Genomic DNA, 18,662 nt, shown 5'->3' on the forward strand with positions numbered 1-18,662 from the left:
TTGTTTTTACCAAATTGACATTGACCTCTGAAATATATTCAAGGGGAATATGGATGATCACAAACCATCAAACCAAGCTGAACTGCTTGAATTTTTGCACCAGGAGTGGCATAAAGTTATCCAAAAGCAGTGTGTAAGACTGGTGGAGGAGAACATGCCAATATTCATGAAAATTGTTATTAAAAAACAGGGTTCTTCCACCAAATATTGATTTCTGAACTCCTAAAACTTCATGAATATGAACTTGTTTTCTTTACCTTGAGGTCTGAAAGCTCTGCATCTTTTTTGTTATTTCAGCCATTTCTCATTTTTCTGCAAATAAATGCTCTGAAAAACAATATTTTTATTTGGAATTTGGGAGAAATGTTGTTCGTAGTTCAAAGAATAAAACCACAAAGTTCATTTTATTCAAACATATACCAATAAAAAGCAAATTCAGAGAAACTGATACAGAAATTTAAGTGGTCTCTTAATTGTTGAGCTGAGCTGAGTATTGTTGGTTTTCCACATGCAATGCGTTGATCCCATTGCCTGTGTTAGCTTCTCATATAATCTTGTTTTTGTTTTCTGACCTCGATTTTTTGCCTACCCTCTGATATCTCTTGCTTTTGTATGACCTTTGGACTGATTCTTTTTTATGGTATGTTTACTCTCCGTTGCTGCTGTACACTGTATACTGGTATTACCCTGAACGTTTTAACTATCCCGTGTGTTGCTACTTTCATTAATGAACCATCTTATTTGCGTGAGTCCTGTTTATTATTCTATTCCTTTATTTGAATCCCCATTAGCTGCTATGGCAATAGCTCTAATTACACTGTTAATAAACTGACATGTTTGTGACTATTAAGCTGTGAAGTTCGTAAGTTAAGCTGTTTTCTGGTTTATACAGTTATGGCTCAGGTGGAAATCCAGACTCTGCAGCTGCTGAGAAGCCGACAGCAAAGAAGAGCAGAACTAAAACCACAGGCAGCATCTGCAACCAGCCAAACCCTCTGGACCAGACCTGCATCCATCCTGAGTCCTACAGCATCGCCATGAGGTAAGAGCAGAACACCACCCTAATCTAACACACACTGCTGCATTTGCATAAACACGTCAGTTAGTAACACAGTGTATTAATGGCTTGGGCTGTGTGTACAGGGGATTAATGTGAGTTGTAGCATTTAGTGCTGTATGTGTTTGTGTGTGAGAGAGAGGGAGTATTTGTTTTAATGCATTTTCAGTGCAAAGTAAAGTTTTGTGGAGGAATGAAAACCAATGAATTCTGTCCTTGGCATATGTTTTTTTTTTTAAACAAGATGATACATTAATAAAAAAGCGACAAACTGTTTATTTTTGTTCAGATTATTTAGTTTTTAAGCAGGTTTACAGCATTTTAAATACAACTTGTTCATAGGTCATCCCAAATTAAGTATACTCTTTAAATATGCTTTATATTAGTGATATTTTTATGTACAATGTAAATATATAGTATAAATATACACATTTAAGCAATGTGTGACAGTGATAATGTTAAGGCCTTTTTTAATACAGTCTTTTTCAGCTGAAGTGCACACTGTCATTAGACAAAAGGGACAGGAAAAATATTAAAAAATCAAACATTTCTTGTAAAACGTTATGGTTTGTTTCATGTTCTCATGCAAATAGTGGGCAGTATTTTAACGGTGTACAGCATGCTGGTTAATTGTGCATCGTGCAGCTTGGATATAGAGTGTATTGTGTGTCTTTGATATTGTGAGGGCGCAAAAAAAAAAAAACTTTTGCAGCTCATAACACACAAAAGGCATGAACTAATTGTCTTAATTCTCATTTAAATCCTTCTGATGCATCTTAAATCTTAAATCCTTTAAATGAGCTGCAGGAGTATCTTAACAGTGTGACCGTGCAGGTCAGTGTCCTCTGCTGAGACGCACAAAAACGCCACATTGTTAAGATACCAACGCACCAAAGTCAGACCGCATTTGCCTCTTAAAGGGAATGACCACTGGCACACTGATTGATTTATTTCACATTATGCCCAAAACACACCCATAAATAATTAAAATAATTAGTTTGTGCCCCCTGTGCATTTCGAGCTGCACAAGGCGTAATTTTTACAGCATCACCATAACAAAGACACAGTAACATGCCCTAAATCCAGCTGCATGATGCGCAATTGACTAATGCACTGTAGGTTGCTAAAATAGGGCCCCAGATGTATCATTTTGACTCAATTAGTAGTCATCACATATGTTTTTCATGCTACCTTAGAAATGTTTGGGCTACATGTGAACTGCAAAATATTTGTAACAGTGTGAATTAGGGGTGTGCATAATATCGGAAAAGTTTTTGAATATCGTGAACAATATTATACCCTGAAATATCGGCCACATAACCCACACCTAATTATCACAACAGAGTACTACTTTTTTATCACTTTTTAGCAAAAGAAAATTTGACATTCTTCTCATATTTTATTATATATCTACTAGAGACAGATTCTATCTGTCCAGAATCATTCATTTTACTTTAATCCTGAATATATCAGAAGATACCTGAATATATATATAGAGATATTTGGAGAGCATTATTAGTCTCATGACATTCTGGATCATTGACTTCTGTTTTTTTTTTTTTTTTATCATCTCAGTTAGGGGTGTGCCATATCATATTGTATGCAATAATTTTTTTTTTTTTTTCATTTTGTTGCAGTAGTGCATACTTAAAATAGTTTTTTTAATTCAGTCTTTTGTCATATCCGCAAGGGTATCGTTATCGCGAAATGTCGTGATATTATTTTAGGAGCATATCGCCCACCCCTAGTGTGAATACAGTTTTAAAAAATTCCTTTAATCTGAAAGCAGAGCTGCAGTGAAAACATACAGTCTGAGCAGCTGTGTGTCATGTGAATGGAGTGTAGATAAAACCGTAGGAGCCATACATGTTTAAAGAAATAAAATGCAGGACAGAAACATTTTACATATGGCTTATTTCTACAGTATGTGTGACCCCCTCAGCATGACACTGTACAAAAAAAAACATGCACGCATGTGTCTGTGTGAGTGTAAGGAACTGTTAGCACTGCCGCTGCTCATGTTAAAACGCACGCTGAGCATGTGCTGCTGGCTCTGTGGCTGTGAATGGAAGCTGTGCCTGCAGCTGTGCTGCCGAGCTCTGTTTAGACTACTCGTCTCTGACACATGTGACGGCCTGTGCCAGTAGATGTGTCTGTACGGAAGCTCCTAGGGCCGCACGCCTGACAGCTGCAGGTCGAGTGAAAATGAACGTGTGTGCAGAGGAATTGGACTAATTGAATATGAATTAGGTTCACACTGTTGGGGCTTTGTGAGCAAAATGCTTTAGTCTCAGCTCAGTTTTGTGGCTGGGGCAGTCTTCACTCAGCACCCTGCTTTTCTTTCTTTCAGCCCTATGTCTATTTTACTTAGTAGGTCTGTTTTTAAAAGTGAGTGCACTTTAGAAGTGGATGGTATAGCCCAGAGCTGACACACTAGAAGATAATTGTGCGATACTGTGTATTCTGGCAGCATGTTCTCATTCTCGTTACAGTAAAGTTACACTGTTTGGACAAAAGTTTTTGCACATTTGATTATTTTTGTTTCTTCTGAAATTGAGTGTAAATAAGTGTTAGAGAAAATAGCATGTTATCAATTTACTGTTTTTGTTGCACTCTAAGGCACACTGGATTATAAGGCACACTGTCAATAATCGTCTATTTTCTGGTCTATTTTCATACATAAGGCACACCAGATTATAAGGCGCATTATGTGACACTAGTAAGGAACATGGGTGTCGCCATGTTTTCCTTTTACAGGGTTTGTACGGTCATAAAAACCTGGAAAAGTGGAAAATGGGATTTGAAATAGCAATTTCCAGGCCTGGATAAGTTTTGGAAAAATATTTTTTTTGGAAAAAACATTTTTGAAAAAAGTCATGGAAATTTGGTCTACTACTTTGTGTTTCAGTATTTCTATGGAGAAAAGCTATTTTGAGCTACAAATACATCAGCTCAGAGTTAATTCAGTAATTTAGCTCTACACAATGGAGCTCTCAGGATCAGACACACATTTTATTACTAAACAAACCCACCAGACAGTTCTGGGAGAAGAGGGCAGAGACATTTTTCAGACTAGCTTAAATTAGTCTTTTTTAGACTGTCTAAAGCATTCTTTAAAACCTGTGTCTATTGATCTGATCATATGGAGGGCCAGTCAGTGACTCTTTTTCCAAATTTGGCTTACATGTCCACTAGCACTTTTCTTTAACGTATTCCACCATGCAGGATCTCTTGGCTCACCGTGCGGGCGTGTCTGTGATGTTTTTTAATTCATGTGAAGCAACAGAAATAGGCTTAAAGTTTAAGATTTTACATTTTTAATCCATCACTGTAATGTACAGTTCAATAAATCCATATTCTGTCGTTTTCAAATTCTTTTCAGTGGTTGTGAGTAGGGGTGAAACGATTACTCGAGTAAATCGAGTAACTCGATTCACAAAATTGATCGATTAATTTTCTGTGCCTCGAGTAATCGTTTATTTAATTAATAAACTCAGCGCGCGGTATTTTCGCGACTTTTATTTTGACAACGCGCTCAGCGTTACGTCACCCTGCCCGGGAACAAGGAGACGGAGGTTTGAGCAGCGGCAAAAATGGAAGTGGCGAGAGAAAACAGCGATTTTAATGCTGCACCATCTGAGCCGAGGACACCCGAGACGCGAGGACGCCGAGAGAGCAGGTAAATATACCTTATAATAAATCAATGAGATTAACATTAATGTGAATTAATAACAAAACGACAGCGCTTTGGAGTGTGAATTAATAGAAGCACTGTCTATAATGTGTGGTTAGTTTATTAGAACAGAGTTCATACAGGCTTTATGTAAACAGTAAACACAGCGCTGTGGAGTTCAGAATATAAACAATAAAAATGTTAAAAGTTAGCTAAACTGAAGTTACTTTGGCTGGAAACTAAATGCTTGATTTCTTCATCTAAGAGTACATTTGGCCAGTGAGACAAAAAAGTATGAACACTGTTGTTCATATAAGGAAGTGTGTCTCTTATTTATTGGGTAAAATATTGATTACCGCTAGTGTCTAATGTGCCCCAATGCGATAGGTGTCAATCTTAATAAATGCACGGCCATGAACTTATTATTAGAGTTATTAGTCTTAGTGATGTAATTAGACCCAAATAGTCCAACATATAAATAAAGAAAAAAGCAACATTTGTAATACTTGTGTGTCACAATTATTGCACAGGTCCTGATATATTTTGGAGAAGTGGCTTGGTGGTAAAAGAATGCAGCACACTGATCCAACACTGGCAGAACTGACATCGTCTCAGAAGCTAAGATGCACAACACAAAGACGATGTTTATGCCTTTTTTATTGATTTATACCCTATATTTGTTATTTACAAGAAATCCAAATGTGAAAGTAATGTAATTAAATTTATTTTTTTTATTGTGGTATTTATTTATTTATTGTGTTTTATTTATTTGTATTTGCAATTTGGAAATGTTGTGAATTTAAAAATATAACTTATCTAAAAAAGGAAACCAATTGGTCATTCATTATTGAGTAAAATTCCTTTTTAATTGCTAGGATATTGGATGATGATCACCAACCCACCTCACCCCCCAACACATCCCAAAAGTATGATGCCAATGATGCCAGACATGATGCCAATACGTTCATATTTATCTTCTCAGAGATTCTGGAGGTATTATATTGGTAAAAGTGACTGCGCAAGATATGTACTGTAGGTGCATTTGCACATCTGTGTCCGCATGGTTGCAACTTGAAGTAGCTGAATGCGTTCATTAGAACGGGTCTCCACAAATGTTTGGACACGCAGTCTATATTCCCAGTCATAATATATGAACAAAAACAATGTCTGGCGGTTAGAGGAGAGTGCTGGCCTGCCAACGCTGGGCCTGATCTGTCGTCGGAGGCGTCTGTGGAGGTTAGAGGTCTAATAAAGCCACTTAGGGGCATGGAGAGGGGGAATAATCACCCTGTCATATCCTCCCTCCTCTCTCTCTCTCTCTCGCTCTCTCTCTGTCCTTCTGTTTGTTTTCCTTTCTCTCCGTTCGGCTTCATTTCCTACTAAACCAGGCAGAAAAAGCCTCCCTTGCAGGCCGCCGTATTATCGGCACACTCTATCGTTACCAAATGCTGCGCTAATGGATGTTCTGCTAGACTCCGATTGTCATTGCGAGGCCTGGCCTTATTTTTCTTGGAAAAACAAGGATTTGATTAAACACGGCCACCAGCAGTGCTGTGTTCGTAATGTAGCGCCGGGCTAATGTAGCGCACTTGAAAAAAGGCTTTCCAGAAGGTGCGGGAGGAATTTGGGGTATTGCTAATAAAGTGTGCCTGAACGCGGAGGCCGGACGTTCGGCAGGGCTGGAACCGGAGGGCTAATGATGCGAGCCGGACGTCTGAACGATGGCTTTATAATGATGATGACAGGCTTGACAGATTCCCAACAATCTGCAGCCCATTTCTGCATTGGATTCATCAGTCTTTTCTTCTGTCCCTCTCGCGCTCTAGTTCGCTCACTCTCCCTCAGCCCCCTCTCACGTTATTGGATGCAGACGGCCTCTCTCTCTCTCTCTCAGGATTTTTCTCTTCCTCTCTTGCTTTTGGTGCCTCCCCCCATGTGTGTCTCAGCACTTAAATTAAGCAGTTAATGTGAGCTCGCAATTCATTCAATTGAAAATCTTCCAGGGCCCACCAACAACTCAGCGCACAGGAACGGGGTCCTTCCCAGGATCCGGCGAACTGCGAGATTGGTGTGGACAGGAGAAAAGAGCACTGAAATCAGACACACATTGTGCCTGTGCGGACGTGTGCGTACCCTCCTCTCACTCTGGGAGTGATTGTTGCACGATGGCCGCTCTGTGAGAAGCGTGGGCCAGCAGGCGGTAATGGTGGATCGTGTTGCTCTAATGTGATGAACCTGATACCCTTAGCTCTTCCACTGGGAAGCACTTCCCACACACTCACACAAATTCACTCACACACACACACACACACAAATATACTCTCACACACACTCACACATATTCACAAATGCTCTGCTGTTGACCTCCTGATGCCTTTCCAAAGAAAGGTGTGGGTTCGCTTGAAGAAGCTGACTGCCAAACAGTCGCTATATCTAGGTTTGAGTTCAGCCATTCACGTTCCCATGCATTAACATGGAAGTGCACGAATACAAAAAGATGATTTGAATTGCAAAATGAGAGGTAGGTATGAGAGGGGAGATAATATCAGATTACCTTTTTTGACCTGTGTTGGAAGAAGTAACTGTATGCTAATCAAGTATGCTTGGTGTCAGTATTACTTGACGGGATAACTGCTGATGTTGCAAAATGTAAAAAAAAAATATATATATACAATTCCTTTGCTAGGAGTGGTAAATTTATTATATTTTTTATTGTAAATATCTGCATATATGCAATACTTGCATACACTCTCATGTGCATGCTTGTGCAGTGTTGTTAAAAATCAATTATTTGCCCAACGAATTTAAAATTTTCACACTAAAGGCCAAGTTATACTTTGCGTAGCTCGGCATACACCTCCCCAGAAATGTAGCTACGCACCATACAACCTGGTCAGCAGTCCGCTATGATTGGTTCACTGAGCCACCCACACATTCCTGTGGTTTAAACTGCAGAGCGACATGAACACACAAACACATGTAGAAATATAAACGTGAGCAGCTGCATAGGACGCTTGCACAGGCTGCACTGTACACAATGCGTTGGGTCAACGCAGAACTATAAATTGGCCTTAAGATATTCTGCACATCCATCATCAAATGAAATTGTTCCACCCAGAAGGAAGTGTTTGATTGCAATGCTGTTTGGAAGGAACAAAAATAGACCAATATGGGCAACTCTGTAATATTTCTGTAATGCATGTGTAACGCATATTCCTGTATTAATCTATTCCATGCAGCTTGAATACTTGTGCAAATTTTGCTGTAAGGGTGGAGTGCTGATAGGCCATCCTATAGCATTGCACACATTTTTATTTGGGCATCTGGCCATGGCATACTATTTGTGTCTTCAATGCAAACTCCATTACTAAAGCAACGCTTATCCACATACTGCTGTTCCTCTCAAAAAATTGCCTTGAAGACACTCAGACATGCCAAAAGTCACGGAACAAGAACTAGTATGGTGTCATGTAATTTTTGCCATGTCTCATAGAAGCTAGAAGCCATAGAAGCTCATAGAAGACACTGTCTCTTGTATTGAATGTGGATGTGATTTTTGCTGGAGTCACGTTTCTTGACTCACACAGACAATTCTAGCCTGATGCTGTCAGTCACGAACATCACCACCCACTGCGCTGTCCACTGTGAGTGGTAACGCCTATTGTAGCATATTCCCAGTACACATATGGCACTGTGGATTGAATCTGTCTGTCAGGCCTTGTTCAAATAATATGTGATCATTCACATTGCATTATCATGAGCACACCTTTGGTGTCAGCATACATACTGCTGTCCTATTACTTTTGGACTTTCACTCTGCCGTATGTTTTGCACTGTAGGGCACACCGTATTATAAGTCGCACTCTCAACGAACGTCTATTTTCTGGTGTATTTTCATAAATAAAGCACACCGGATTATAAAGCACCTTTTTATGAGACACTATAAGGAACTTCTAATTCAGCAGGTCTCGCTGCAGGGTGGTGGGGGGATGGGGGTAGCTAATTATGATTATTATGATTATAATTATAATTAAAGCTAAGCTAAGTAAACAAAACTGTAACGAAAAAGACTTTCTTTTAAAGCCAAACGAGCGCTGGATGTTAATTTACACAAATTTCTCTCCTGAAAACTGTTTATTTGGGTGAGTAAAGCACTCCTTTTATTTATAAGAAGCTTAGAGTCCCGAATTTCAACAACACTAAGGTATTACCTAGCGGTTCATCCCACGTAGCTTGTTTTAATAAAAAAAAAAAAACATGCGGGCTACAGTCCAATATGCTCACCTCTGAGCTAGCACGGTTAGCGGGTAATGCTAATGCTGCTCCAGCTAGCTGGGGTTAGGAACAGGCTACAGGCTGATAATACTCACCTCTGAATGAAAAAATAGCGTTTAGCGGCTTATGCTAATGCAACTCAAGCCCCGGTGCTGGAGAACTAAATTGAAACTTCTGTATAAAACTGTAGTTCAGTGGAGTGGCTTTACTGCTCCTTATAACCTGACTGGTAAAATTCATACATAAGGCACACTGGATTTTAAGGCGCACTGGCGATTTTTGGGAAATTTAAAGGATTTTAAGTGCACAGTATAGTGCAAAAAATAGAATTAGAATTGTTTTAACTTAGAAAATGCATTTTTTTAGCATCACTGTCTTAGTATATCCCTAAGATGTTTAAAAATATATATTTTTATTATATTACTAAGGAGTAAATACATTGACAATTATGAATGTATATGCTGACATACTGATTGACTTCTTATACCCTGAGAATGTGCTGTACTTTAACACACACACACGCGCACACACTCTAGTGCTGGAGGATGTATTTTGAGGGCACCTCCTCAGGAGAATGCTGAACTCCCAGTGGTTGAGTCTGGAGAGCCTCTGTATGGTGGCCCACCCTGTGGCCAGCAGTGTGTGGAGCAGGGGGCCTCCCCAGTGCTGCTCCTCGGCGGAGCTGCTTTTCATTAGCCCTGCTGGAGAAGCTGCGCCGCGCTCCGCTCGCTCCTGACCGCTCCGGCTCCTGCTTCCCCCCAAACACAAACACACCAGGGAGAAACCCGAGCCCCCGGCCTGATGGGCCGCCACCGCCCGCCTGCGCCCGCACGCCGGCTCTTCATAAATCAGCCGCAGCACTGCCCCGCAGCTCTCTCGGCCCGGGCCGCTTGGCCCCTGAGCTCTGGGGAGACTGCCACTGAGACTCAGAGGCTGTAAAGAAACACGCAGGGGTGGGGAGCTTGAGCGCTGCACAGCTGAAAAAGGGCATGACTGATTAATCGCTTATGCTGATATTCCATGGATCTATGGATTTTTCAGCATTGTTGGAAATACTGCCAGTACAGCACTGATTATGTGCTTCAAATATGTTATGCCATTTTATGCTCAGCAATGTGAGTTCATGTTATAGTTGTATTCATGTTAAACCTGTAATTCAGTCTTTGTTGGGGCAGTGGTGACTGTACTAGGTTACTAATCATAAAGTTGTGGATTGATATCCGCGTCTTTCAAGCTGCCACTGTTGAGCCCTTAAACAAGGAGCCATAGCAACGCTGTCAGTTTATTCTTATACTGGCTTTCAGAATGCTGATGTGAAATGTATAAGCAGGCATGTTAGCACTACCCTGAAGTTAGAGTTAAGGGTTTTTGCCGCATGGACCATTGTGACTTTTCCAACAAATAGTGTTTTAATCAGGCATATATTGGTAAAAATAATAATAAAAATAGAAGAAGCAAAATGTTTATGGCATCATATTAATGTCAAAGTCGGGGGTGCAAAAATAACAGGTGAAAAAAATTAACCAGCGTGTTTTAACATTTTGCGTGTGTAAATTAAGCACAAATGTGAAACTCACAAGCAAAAAAAGGAATTGTGTGCACGCTGAACAGAATATCGCTCTCGAGCTACATTTTTCTCCTCTCAGGTGTTTTTTTTTCCTCTGGAATTCACAGTTCTACTCGCGAATTCACAGTTCTACATGCAAATTACCTGTCGCTGCTGTTTTGGCTCGAGTTTGGGGGCGGGGTCAGGGTCACCTCCCTCAGTGAATGCTATTGGCTGATATCTCCAGGGTTTGTGCCGGACCGCCTACCTCCAAGAGCCGGAGGAGGGTGGAGAAAGAAGGACAGCAGAAGAGTTAGTTAACTAGCTATGCTAACATCAAGAAAAAAAAACACCCGAGAGGAGAAAAATGAAGCTCGAGAGCGATGTTCTTTTCAGCGTGCACACGATTCCCTTTTTTTGTTTGCGAGTTTCACATTTGTGCTCACGAGAAGTTCATTTACACATGCAAAATGTTAAAACACGCTGGTTAATTTTTTTTTCACCTGTTATTTTTGTGCCCCGACTTTTGACGTTGATGTGACGCCATCATTTTTCGACAGGGGCCGAGGAAAGGGGTGGGAAACTTTTGGCCGGTTGGGCTCAGACTTGGGCAGAGAATCTAAACTGTAGTGATGAAGACAAGATAAATTATTATAATGCTCCATACTGTTTTGGAATGTATATAAACATATAAATTATATATATATATATATATATTTATATTATATATAAATTGGCCCTTAACATGCTAGCGCATATTCTGCGGCATCATCCAGACCTACCAATAACCAGACTTAATAAAAAAGTAACTTGAACACAACTACTTATCCCCAACTGCTTTAAAGCAGCCTATAGATGTGAAATCAGACCGATCCCAATCCATTACTGAAGTATTTCAAAGCACATGTTTTTTTTTTTGTTTGAAGCCTACTATAAACTTAAATAAACATACAGAGGAGTGTTATACAGAACATGGTTATCATGAAGTTCCACTGTTAATATGAAGTTAATAAAGATAATGCTAAGCAGAATGCTCAGCCTTTTTTTTTCCACCAACCATACGGAAAATGTACCGAACCGTGGGGTTTCTGTAGCATTACACTCCTAGTTTTCAGTCTATGTTACATTAGCTACGGTCTAATTGTGGCATATAATAAATAAGCATGTTGCCTCATTATGAAATGACTTTCACTGCCAGAGGACCTAACATTCTAATGTTTAATGTTGACCTTAACATTCAGAAAAACAAATGAATATTAAAGTGAGCCTGAATAACTGAGGAAAGAATAGCCCAGATTCTCCCAAGGAGGCTCGTTTAAACTCGGGTGGAGTCTGGTGTACTTATTTGACCATATAAAATAATAAGGGTTGGTCTTTCAGCTCCAGTACTGAAACTAGTATCAGGATGGGTGGCAGTGTTGTTTTCTCTCAGTCATGTCCAGGTTGAAGGAATGTGTGTGGTTAATTATCAGGAGGATTAAATACAGGCCAGGGCTGTAATGCATTCCTTATTTCCCTCTTGGATTGTCTTGAGCCAGATTTTATCCTCTATCAGCTCGAGGTCAGGCTAGATTTGAGGTGCATGCTCTGCTGAATCAGTACAGCTTAAGTGGCAGATGTGTTGATCCAGCTGTGGAGACGTGTGAGCGTGGAGCCTCCCCTACAGCCCAGTGCAGTGATACTGCCTGAAGCACTGACACAACCACGCACAACCTGCTTAACCTGAGAGACGGATTGAAAATCATCAGGTGTGTGTTTGCGGCGTGTGATTCTACGTTTTCAGCACACACATATGGAGAAACATGGATTACTTTTGGTTTCAGTGGACGCAAGTCAAATCTAGTCTATCTAATTTAGCAAGCTCTAAGAACAGTTGGCCAGCTACAACACTCCTAAACATTTTTCTAGCCATTCAGTCAATTGTTTGTTCTCAGATTTGAGAATTTGACCTCAGAATTGTCTGAATTAGATCCTCAATTAGCTGTGTTTAGCCTGTTAGTTGTGTTTAGCCTGTTGGCTAGGTTAGCTTAGTTAGCTGTAAGCCAAGCTGGTCGGCTACAACATCTATATATATATAGAGAGAGAGGGGTTAGACAATGAAACTGAGACACCTGGTTTTAGACCACAATAATTGATAGTCCTGACGGACAGTTCTGGTGGAAACAGGAGAGTTTTAGGCCGTGATTTAGGCAGCCGTGGTTTTATGTTTATTGAATGCAATCTGGTTTAGCACCCGAACATCCCTTTCAGACAGCTTCCTCCTGCGTCCACAGTTAATCCTGTTGGATGTGGTTGGTCCTTCTTGGTGGTATGCTGACATTACCCTGGATACCGTGGCTTTTGATACATCACAAAGACGTGCCAGCAAGACATGCACAACAATTTGAACAACTTTTGAACTCTGGTATGTCACCCATAAAGTTGTGTGCATTGTGTGCTCTTACTCTGCTAATTGAACCTTCACACTCTGCTCTTACTGGTGCAATGTTCAATTAATGAACCAATTTAGCCATGAAACCTCCCACATTGTTCAACCCCCTGATCATAGTGACAGCCCTTAGACCCACTGGACCACTCGGAGCCCCTCAGTTAGCTATGTTTAACCTGTTAGCTAGCAAGGTTAATTAACTAGCTCAAAGCCATGCTGGCTGTTTGACCAATACCAAAACACAAGTTTTATCATTAGTACTTGGGTTATTTACTCAAAAAGGCTAGCTTAGCGAGTGGGCTACAAAACCAACACACTACAGAAATTTCAGTTTTTTTTTTCCATTTAGCATCAGCGACTCGGTCTGAGTTGTTCTTGTCTAAATGTTTATTAGTATGATTTCAGTCAGTCAATGTGAGCGTGTTCTGTGCTGAACAGAATGGTAGATAGCTATCCAACTAACTAAGCTAATGCTAACCAGCTGCTTACTAACATTTGTAATGGTCACATTGACATGTAGAATTAATTATATTATTATTTAAAAGAGCAAAGTAGGCTTTATATCTGTTTTTTTTGTTTGTTTTTTGTTTTTAAGTTAGTGAGGATGAGATGGTACAAAGCCACTTTTGGGTAGGACCTTCTGCACTACTTGTGCAGCTTCTCACAGTAAAACTGTACACCACAGTAACATTTTGAGACAGCATGCTAGTAAAAAAAAAACAAGTGTATGCTGCTCTGGATGTCTGTATTAAGAAAGTTCAGGAAAGGTCTTGATTAATGTATTTTCAGTTTGAAAACCTGTTCCTCCCAGGAGACCCGGGAACTTAAAGAGCAGGGAACTGGCATGGTCACACCCAGCTGCCGCACAGTTTGTACACACACAGTTTTCAGTTACGCTCCAACACCGTGGTCTCTGGCAACCGCACATGTATTGATGCCAGGCAGCCAAGCATAAAGAATAGTCTGTCTGTGTGAGTTCTGTGTGTCTACAGCTTCTTATGTCTTGAGGAAAGTAATGATGAGAACATTGACTCATTGACCACCATCTTTTTCTTTATTTTTCAGTAAAAGTAAAAAAGCAAAGGTTGCACTCAGATAGAAGTAGTGCTGTAGGAAGTGGATAATTCATCCCATGTAGTTCAAGCAGTTCCAGGAGATTTTGCAGTAGAGATAGAGTGATGATCGCACTCCAGTGGCATTATACATGTGGACAAGCATTGTTCTGTTGAAATAGTTAAATCTTGGGGATGACCAAAAAGCCTCCACACATGGATTCATTGTTCTTCTCTACCAGCAGTGTTTCATTTCATTGCCGAATAATTTTTGTCATCGTTTTTCGTCGACAAACCTTTTTTTTCAAGACGAAAACAAGACGATAACTAAATAACAACAGCATAAAAGCGGCAAGTGGTCTAGCGGTCTAAAGCGCTGCCACTATGAGCGGGAGATCGCAGGTTCGAACCCCAGCTAATGCAGCTTTGCCATCAAGCTTTTGGTGCTCAGAGGGAGCAAAATGGGCCCTGTTCCCTCCGGGTGGGTAGATTGTGCTCTCTCCCCACATCACTCCTAGGGTGATGTCCACAACACAGGGCGTCTGTGAGCTGATGTATCGGAACTAAGCCGCTGCGCTTTCCTCCAAGCGTGCTGTGATGCTACTCGGCAATGCTGCATCAGCAGCAGGTCGAAAAGAAGCGGTGTCTGATTTCACATGTATCAGAGGAAGCATGTGTTAGTCTTCACCCTCCTGGTGTGTTGAGGCATCACTAGTGTTAATGGGGGAGTCCTAGTGAGTGGGTTGGGTAATTGGCCGTGTAAATTGGGGAGAAAATGGAAAAAAATTAGAAATAAAATTATATAAAAAAAAAGAAAACAGCATAAAATTATAAAAAATTATTACGAAAATAACTGACATTTTCGTCAACGAAAAAAAAAAACGAGCCAAAAATGTTTGGCAGGAATGACATCCAATCAAAACTCATTTAGTTTTATAAAAGGTAGGGACCGGTTAGGCAGAGATCCAATCACTACTACTTAGTGAGCGTAGGTGGAGAGGCGGGACAAGAAGGGTAGTCATCCATTCAGTACCTGAATGTAGCTACAGTAGGTGTATACCTACAATAATAATATATGTTAAGATATTTTACGTTCAAACATTAATAATATTACCCATTGTTTCATTTCGTATAAGTGTATAGTTAACAATTCAAGGAAACTGGTGAAAAAGCATTTACATTTACACCCTTTACATTTGAATCGACTTAGTTCTATATTCTTATCATAATTAGTCGACTAAAACTAAAAACATTTCAGATGACTAAATTATGACTAAAACTAAAAGCCATTTTCGTCACAGGACTATGTCTAAAAATTTGCAGGATAAAAGTGACAAAAAAAAAGATGAACTGCTGCCATTCACATGATATGAGTCACTACATCACAGTCTGGCATGACTACCTACCAAGTTTCATTCCTGTTGCCAGCTTCCTTGTGGATGCAACTTTTTTTTTTTTTTTTTTTTTTGAAGAAATTTTTAGTTCTATTGTAGTTAGGTTTGGGCTTATTCTCAAGTTTATTGACTTTTAAATATGGTTTTGTCAATATAAGGTAGGTGGCCATGTTTAGGTCCCCACAAAGACAAAAACGTGGTTGTGTTGTGTGTTTGAATGTGTGGGCGAGGGTGTATTAGCACTTCTGTACAAGCAACTGTTTCAGAGTGTCTGTGCAGAGAAGTGTCTCTGTGTGTTGCAGGAAGTGGGCGGAGCCTCGACCCACCTGCCCTGTCAGTCACAGTGAGGACAGCTGTGGTGGATGGCTGGCGTCAGGCTGCCACGGCGACGGCTATCCATCAGCAGTCTGGCTCGGCAGTGTGTCCCCCCGTCCTGCATTCCAGCAGACCCCCGAAGCCCTAAATTCCATAGCCACCTCTGGGCACACTGACCTCCCATGTTCTCCCAGCTACCCTGCTGTTACACACACGCGGTTGCATGCATGGATCATCACATTTGTGAAGCACCTATAGGCTTCCTCTTGTGTGTGTGTGTGTGTGTTATGTAACTATAAGAAATGTACATCATGTGCTTTTCTTGCACAGTTGATGTTTGAACCTGGACTACACCAAAGCATGCATGAAATACTCTGACATACAGGGGTTGGACAATTAAAACGGAAATACCTTGTTTTAGAGCACAATAATTCATTGTATCGGCGGACAGTTCTGGTGGAAACAGGAGAGTTGAGGTGCACATTGAATTCTGCCGTGATTTGGGCAGCCGTGCTTTTATTTCCTTTTGATACAATCCGGGTTAGTTCCCAAACATCCCTTTCAGACAGACAGCTTCCTCTTGTATCCACAGTTAATCCTGTTGGATGTGGTTCGTCCTTCTTGGTGGTATGCTAGCATTACCCTGGATACCGTGGCTCTTGATACATCACAAAGACTTGCTGTCTTGGTCACAGATGTGCAAGCCGCAAGACGTACATCAACAATTTGTCCTCTTTTGAACTCTGGTATGTCACCCACAATGTTGTGTGCATTGCAGTATTTTGAGCAAACCTGTACTCTTACCCTGCTAATTGAACTTTTATACTCTACTCTTACTGGTGCAATGTGCAATTAATGAAGATACCACAGGTCTAGGAAAGTCTATGCTTCTATGGAGCTGGTTTTATTGTAAATGAAGGACTGTGAACATATTAGCCCCAGACCATAATGTTTTAGCTATTTGGTGTATATAGGGAAGTGTGTATGCACAATTTGGGTTGAAATTAGGCAATGTTGCCTGGATTTGGTGTTCAAATTATAGAAAAGAATCATAAAGAATCATAGTTAGAATTATAAAGAAAAGGTCTTAAAAGTGAGCTAGACAGGGCTTCAGTGAATAAGAAATCCTATGTATTATTTCCTCTATATTACAGTGATTTAAAGAGTTGAACAATTGTGCAAATTTGATGGCAAATTCTTAACACAGTAAGGGGTTGTCCACTGTGTCCACTGTGATTGATGAGTGTCACAGCTCTAGGGAAAAAGCTGTTAGCTTGTCCAAGTACTGCTGGCTTTGATAGTCTTGAGTCTTCTACCAGAGGGAAGTGGTTGGAAGTGGTGATGTCCAGAGTAAGAAGGGTTGGCTATAATCTTGCCAGCGCACTTCAAGACCCCACTGTTATATGTCTTTAAGTGTTGGCAGATTGCACCCAATGATCCTCTCTGCTATGTCCTGATTATGTGCTGGAGTTTGGCTCGTTCTTGCGAGGTGGTCGATCCAAACCAGATGGTTACAGACGATTTGATGATTCGATGGAGGATTCGGTGGGCTTGGTGATCGCTGAGTTGAACTGGATGATCAGGGTCTGTGACAAGTTGAGTTTCCTCAGCTGCTTTAGGAAGAATATCCTATGCTGTTTTCTCTTGACTTTGAGACTGTGTTTCTTTCCCACTCTCTTAATATTAGGGATTGTTTGTTTGTTTGTTTGTTTTTGGCTTAAAATTGACAAAATTAAAAAAATTCTGAATACAGAACATTTTTTTTATACATTTTGCCACCATTGTATAAATGAAATAGTCTGTTTTTAAACAGTGGCTTGCAAAAGTATTTCATTTTTTTTTTCTTTTTTTTTTTTACTTTTTCACAATTTGTGACCTTATAACGACAAATTTAAATGTATTTTATTAAGATTAAATGTATTTTATGTTGATAGACACACAACTGTGAAGTAGCACACCATTTTGATATGGAAAAAAAATATACATGGTTTTCAAAACTTTTTAAAATCAAAATCTTATAAAAAAGTGTGGCATCCAAAAGTATTCATCCCCCTTCACTCTGAACCCCCTAAATAAAACCCAGTGCAATCATCTGCACTTAATTAGTTAATAGAGACCTGTAAAGTAGTTTGTTAGAGAACACCAGTGAACAAACAGCATCATGAAGACCAAGGAACTCATCAAAGTTGTATTAAAGGTTAAAGCAGGCAAAGGTTCTAAAAACATAAAACAAGCTTTGAGCATCCCAATAGGCACTGTTCAATCCATCATCTAAAAAGCAAGGAGAGCACTGATCAGAGAAGCAGCAAAAAGGCCCATGGTCTCTCTGGAGGAGTTGCAGAAATCTACAGCTCAGGTGGGAGAATCTGTCCACAGTACAACTATAAGTCGTGCACTCCACAAATCTGGCCTTTATATAAGAACGGCAAGAAGAAAACCATTGATGAAAGAAAGACATTAGAAGTGCTGTATACAGTTTGCCACAAGTCATGTAGGGGACACAGCAAATACAGCAAGAAGGTGCTGTAATGAGATGAGACCACAGTTGAACTTTTTGGCATGAATTGGATGAATAGAGCTAAATACAGAGCAATCCTGCAAGAATGACTCTAAAAATACAGCCAGAGCTTCAGTGGAATGGTTTAGATCAAATAATATTCATGTGTTACAATCTCTTAGTCAAAGCTAGTCTACTTACTTTACCTCAGTAGTGCTGTTCAAAAAAGAAACTTACATCAGTCCTGCTATTCTAATCATGAATGTACTTCAGCAGTGCTACTAAAGTCACATGCGTGTGATATTAACATATAGGTATACAGGTGCTGGTCAACGAATTAGAATAATTTGAAATTTGCAATCATGAAATTCTTTGAATGTATTTTTTGTGCAGAAAGCAAATCAGGTGTTCACCGCACCTGTCCT

General features: G+C 40.1%; 1 protein-coding gene across 1 annotated transcript in view; it reads left to right on the forward strand.

Moving 5' to 3' along the window:
* srbd1 (S1 RNA binding domain 1) overlaps positions 1-18,662 on the forward strand; it is a 140,870-nt gene that overhangs the window by 106,955 nt on the left and 15,253 nt on the right. Inside the window, exon 18 of the mRNA XM_022684965.2 lies at positions 893-1,042. Coding sequence (XP_022540686.2) covers positions 893-1,042 — 150 coding nt within the window. The remainder of the gene's footprint in view (positions 1-892; positions 1,043-18,662) is intronic.

The sequence above is a fragment of the Astyanax mexicanus genome, chromosome 7 (assembly GCF_023375975.1).
Source record: "Astyanax mexicanus isolate ESR-SI-001 chromosome 7, AstMex3_surface, whole genome shotgun sequence".
NCBI lineage: Eukaryota > Metazoa > Chordata > Actinopteri > Characiformes > Acestrorhamphidae > Astyanax > Astyanax mexicanus.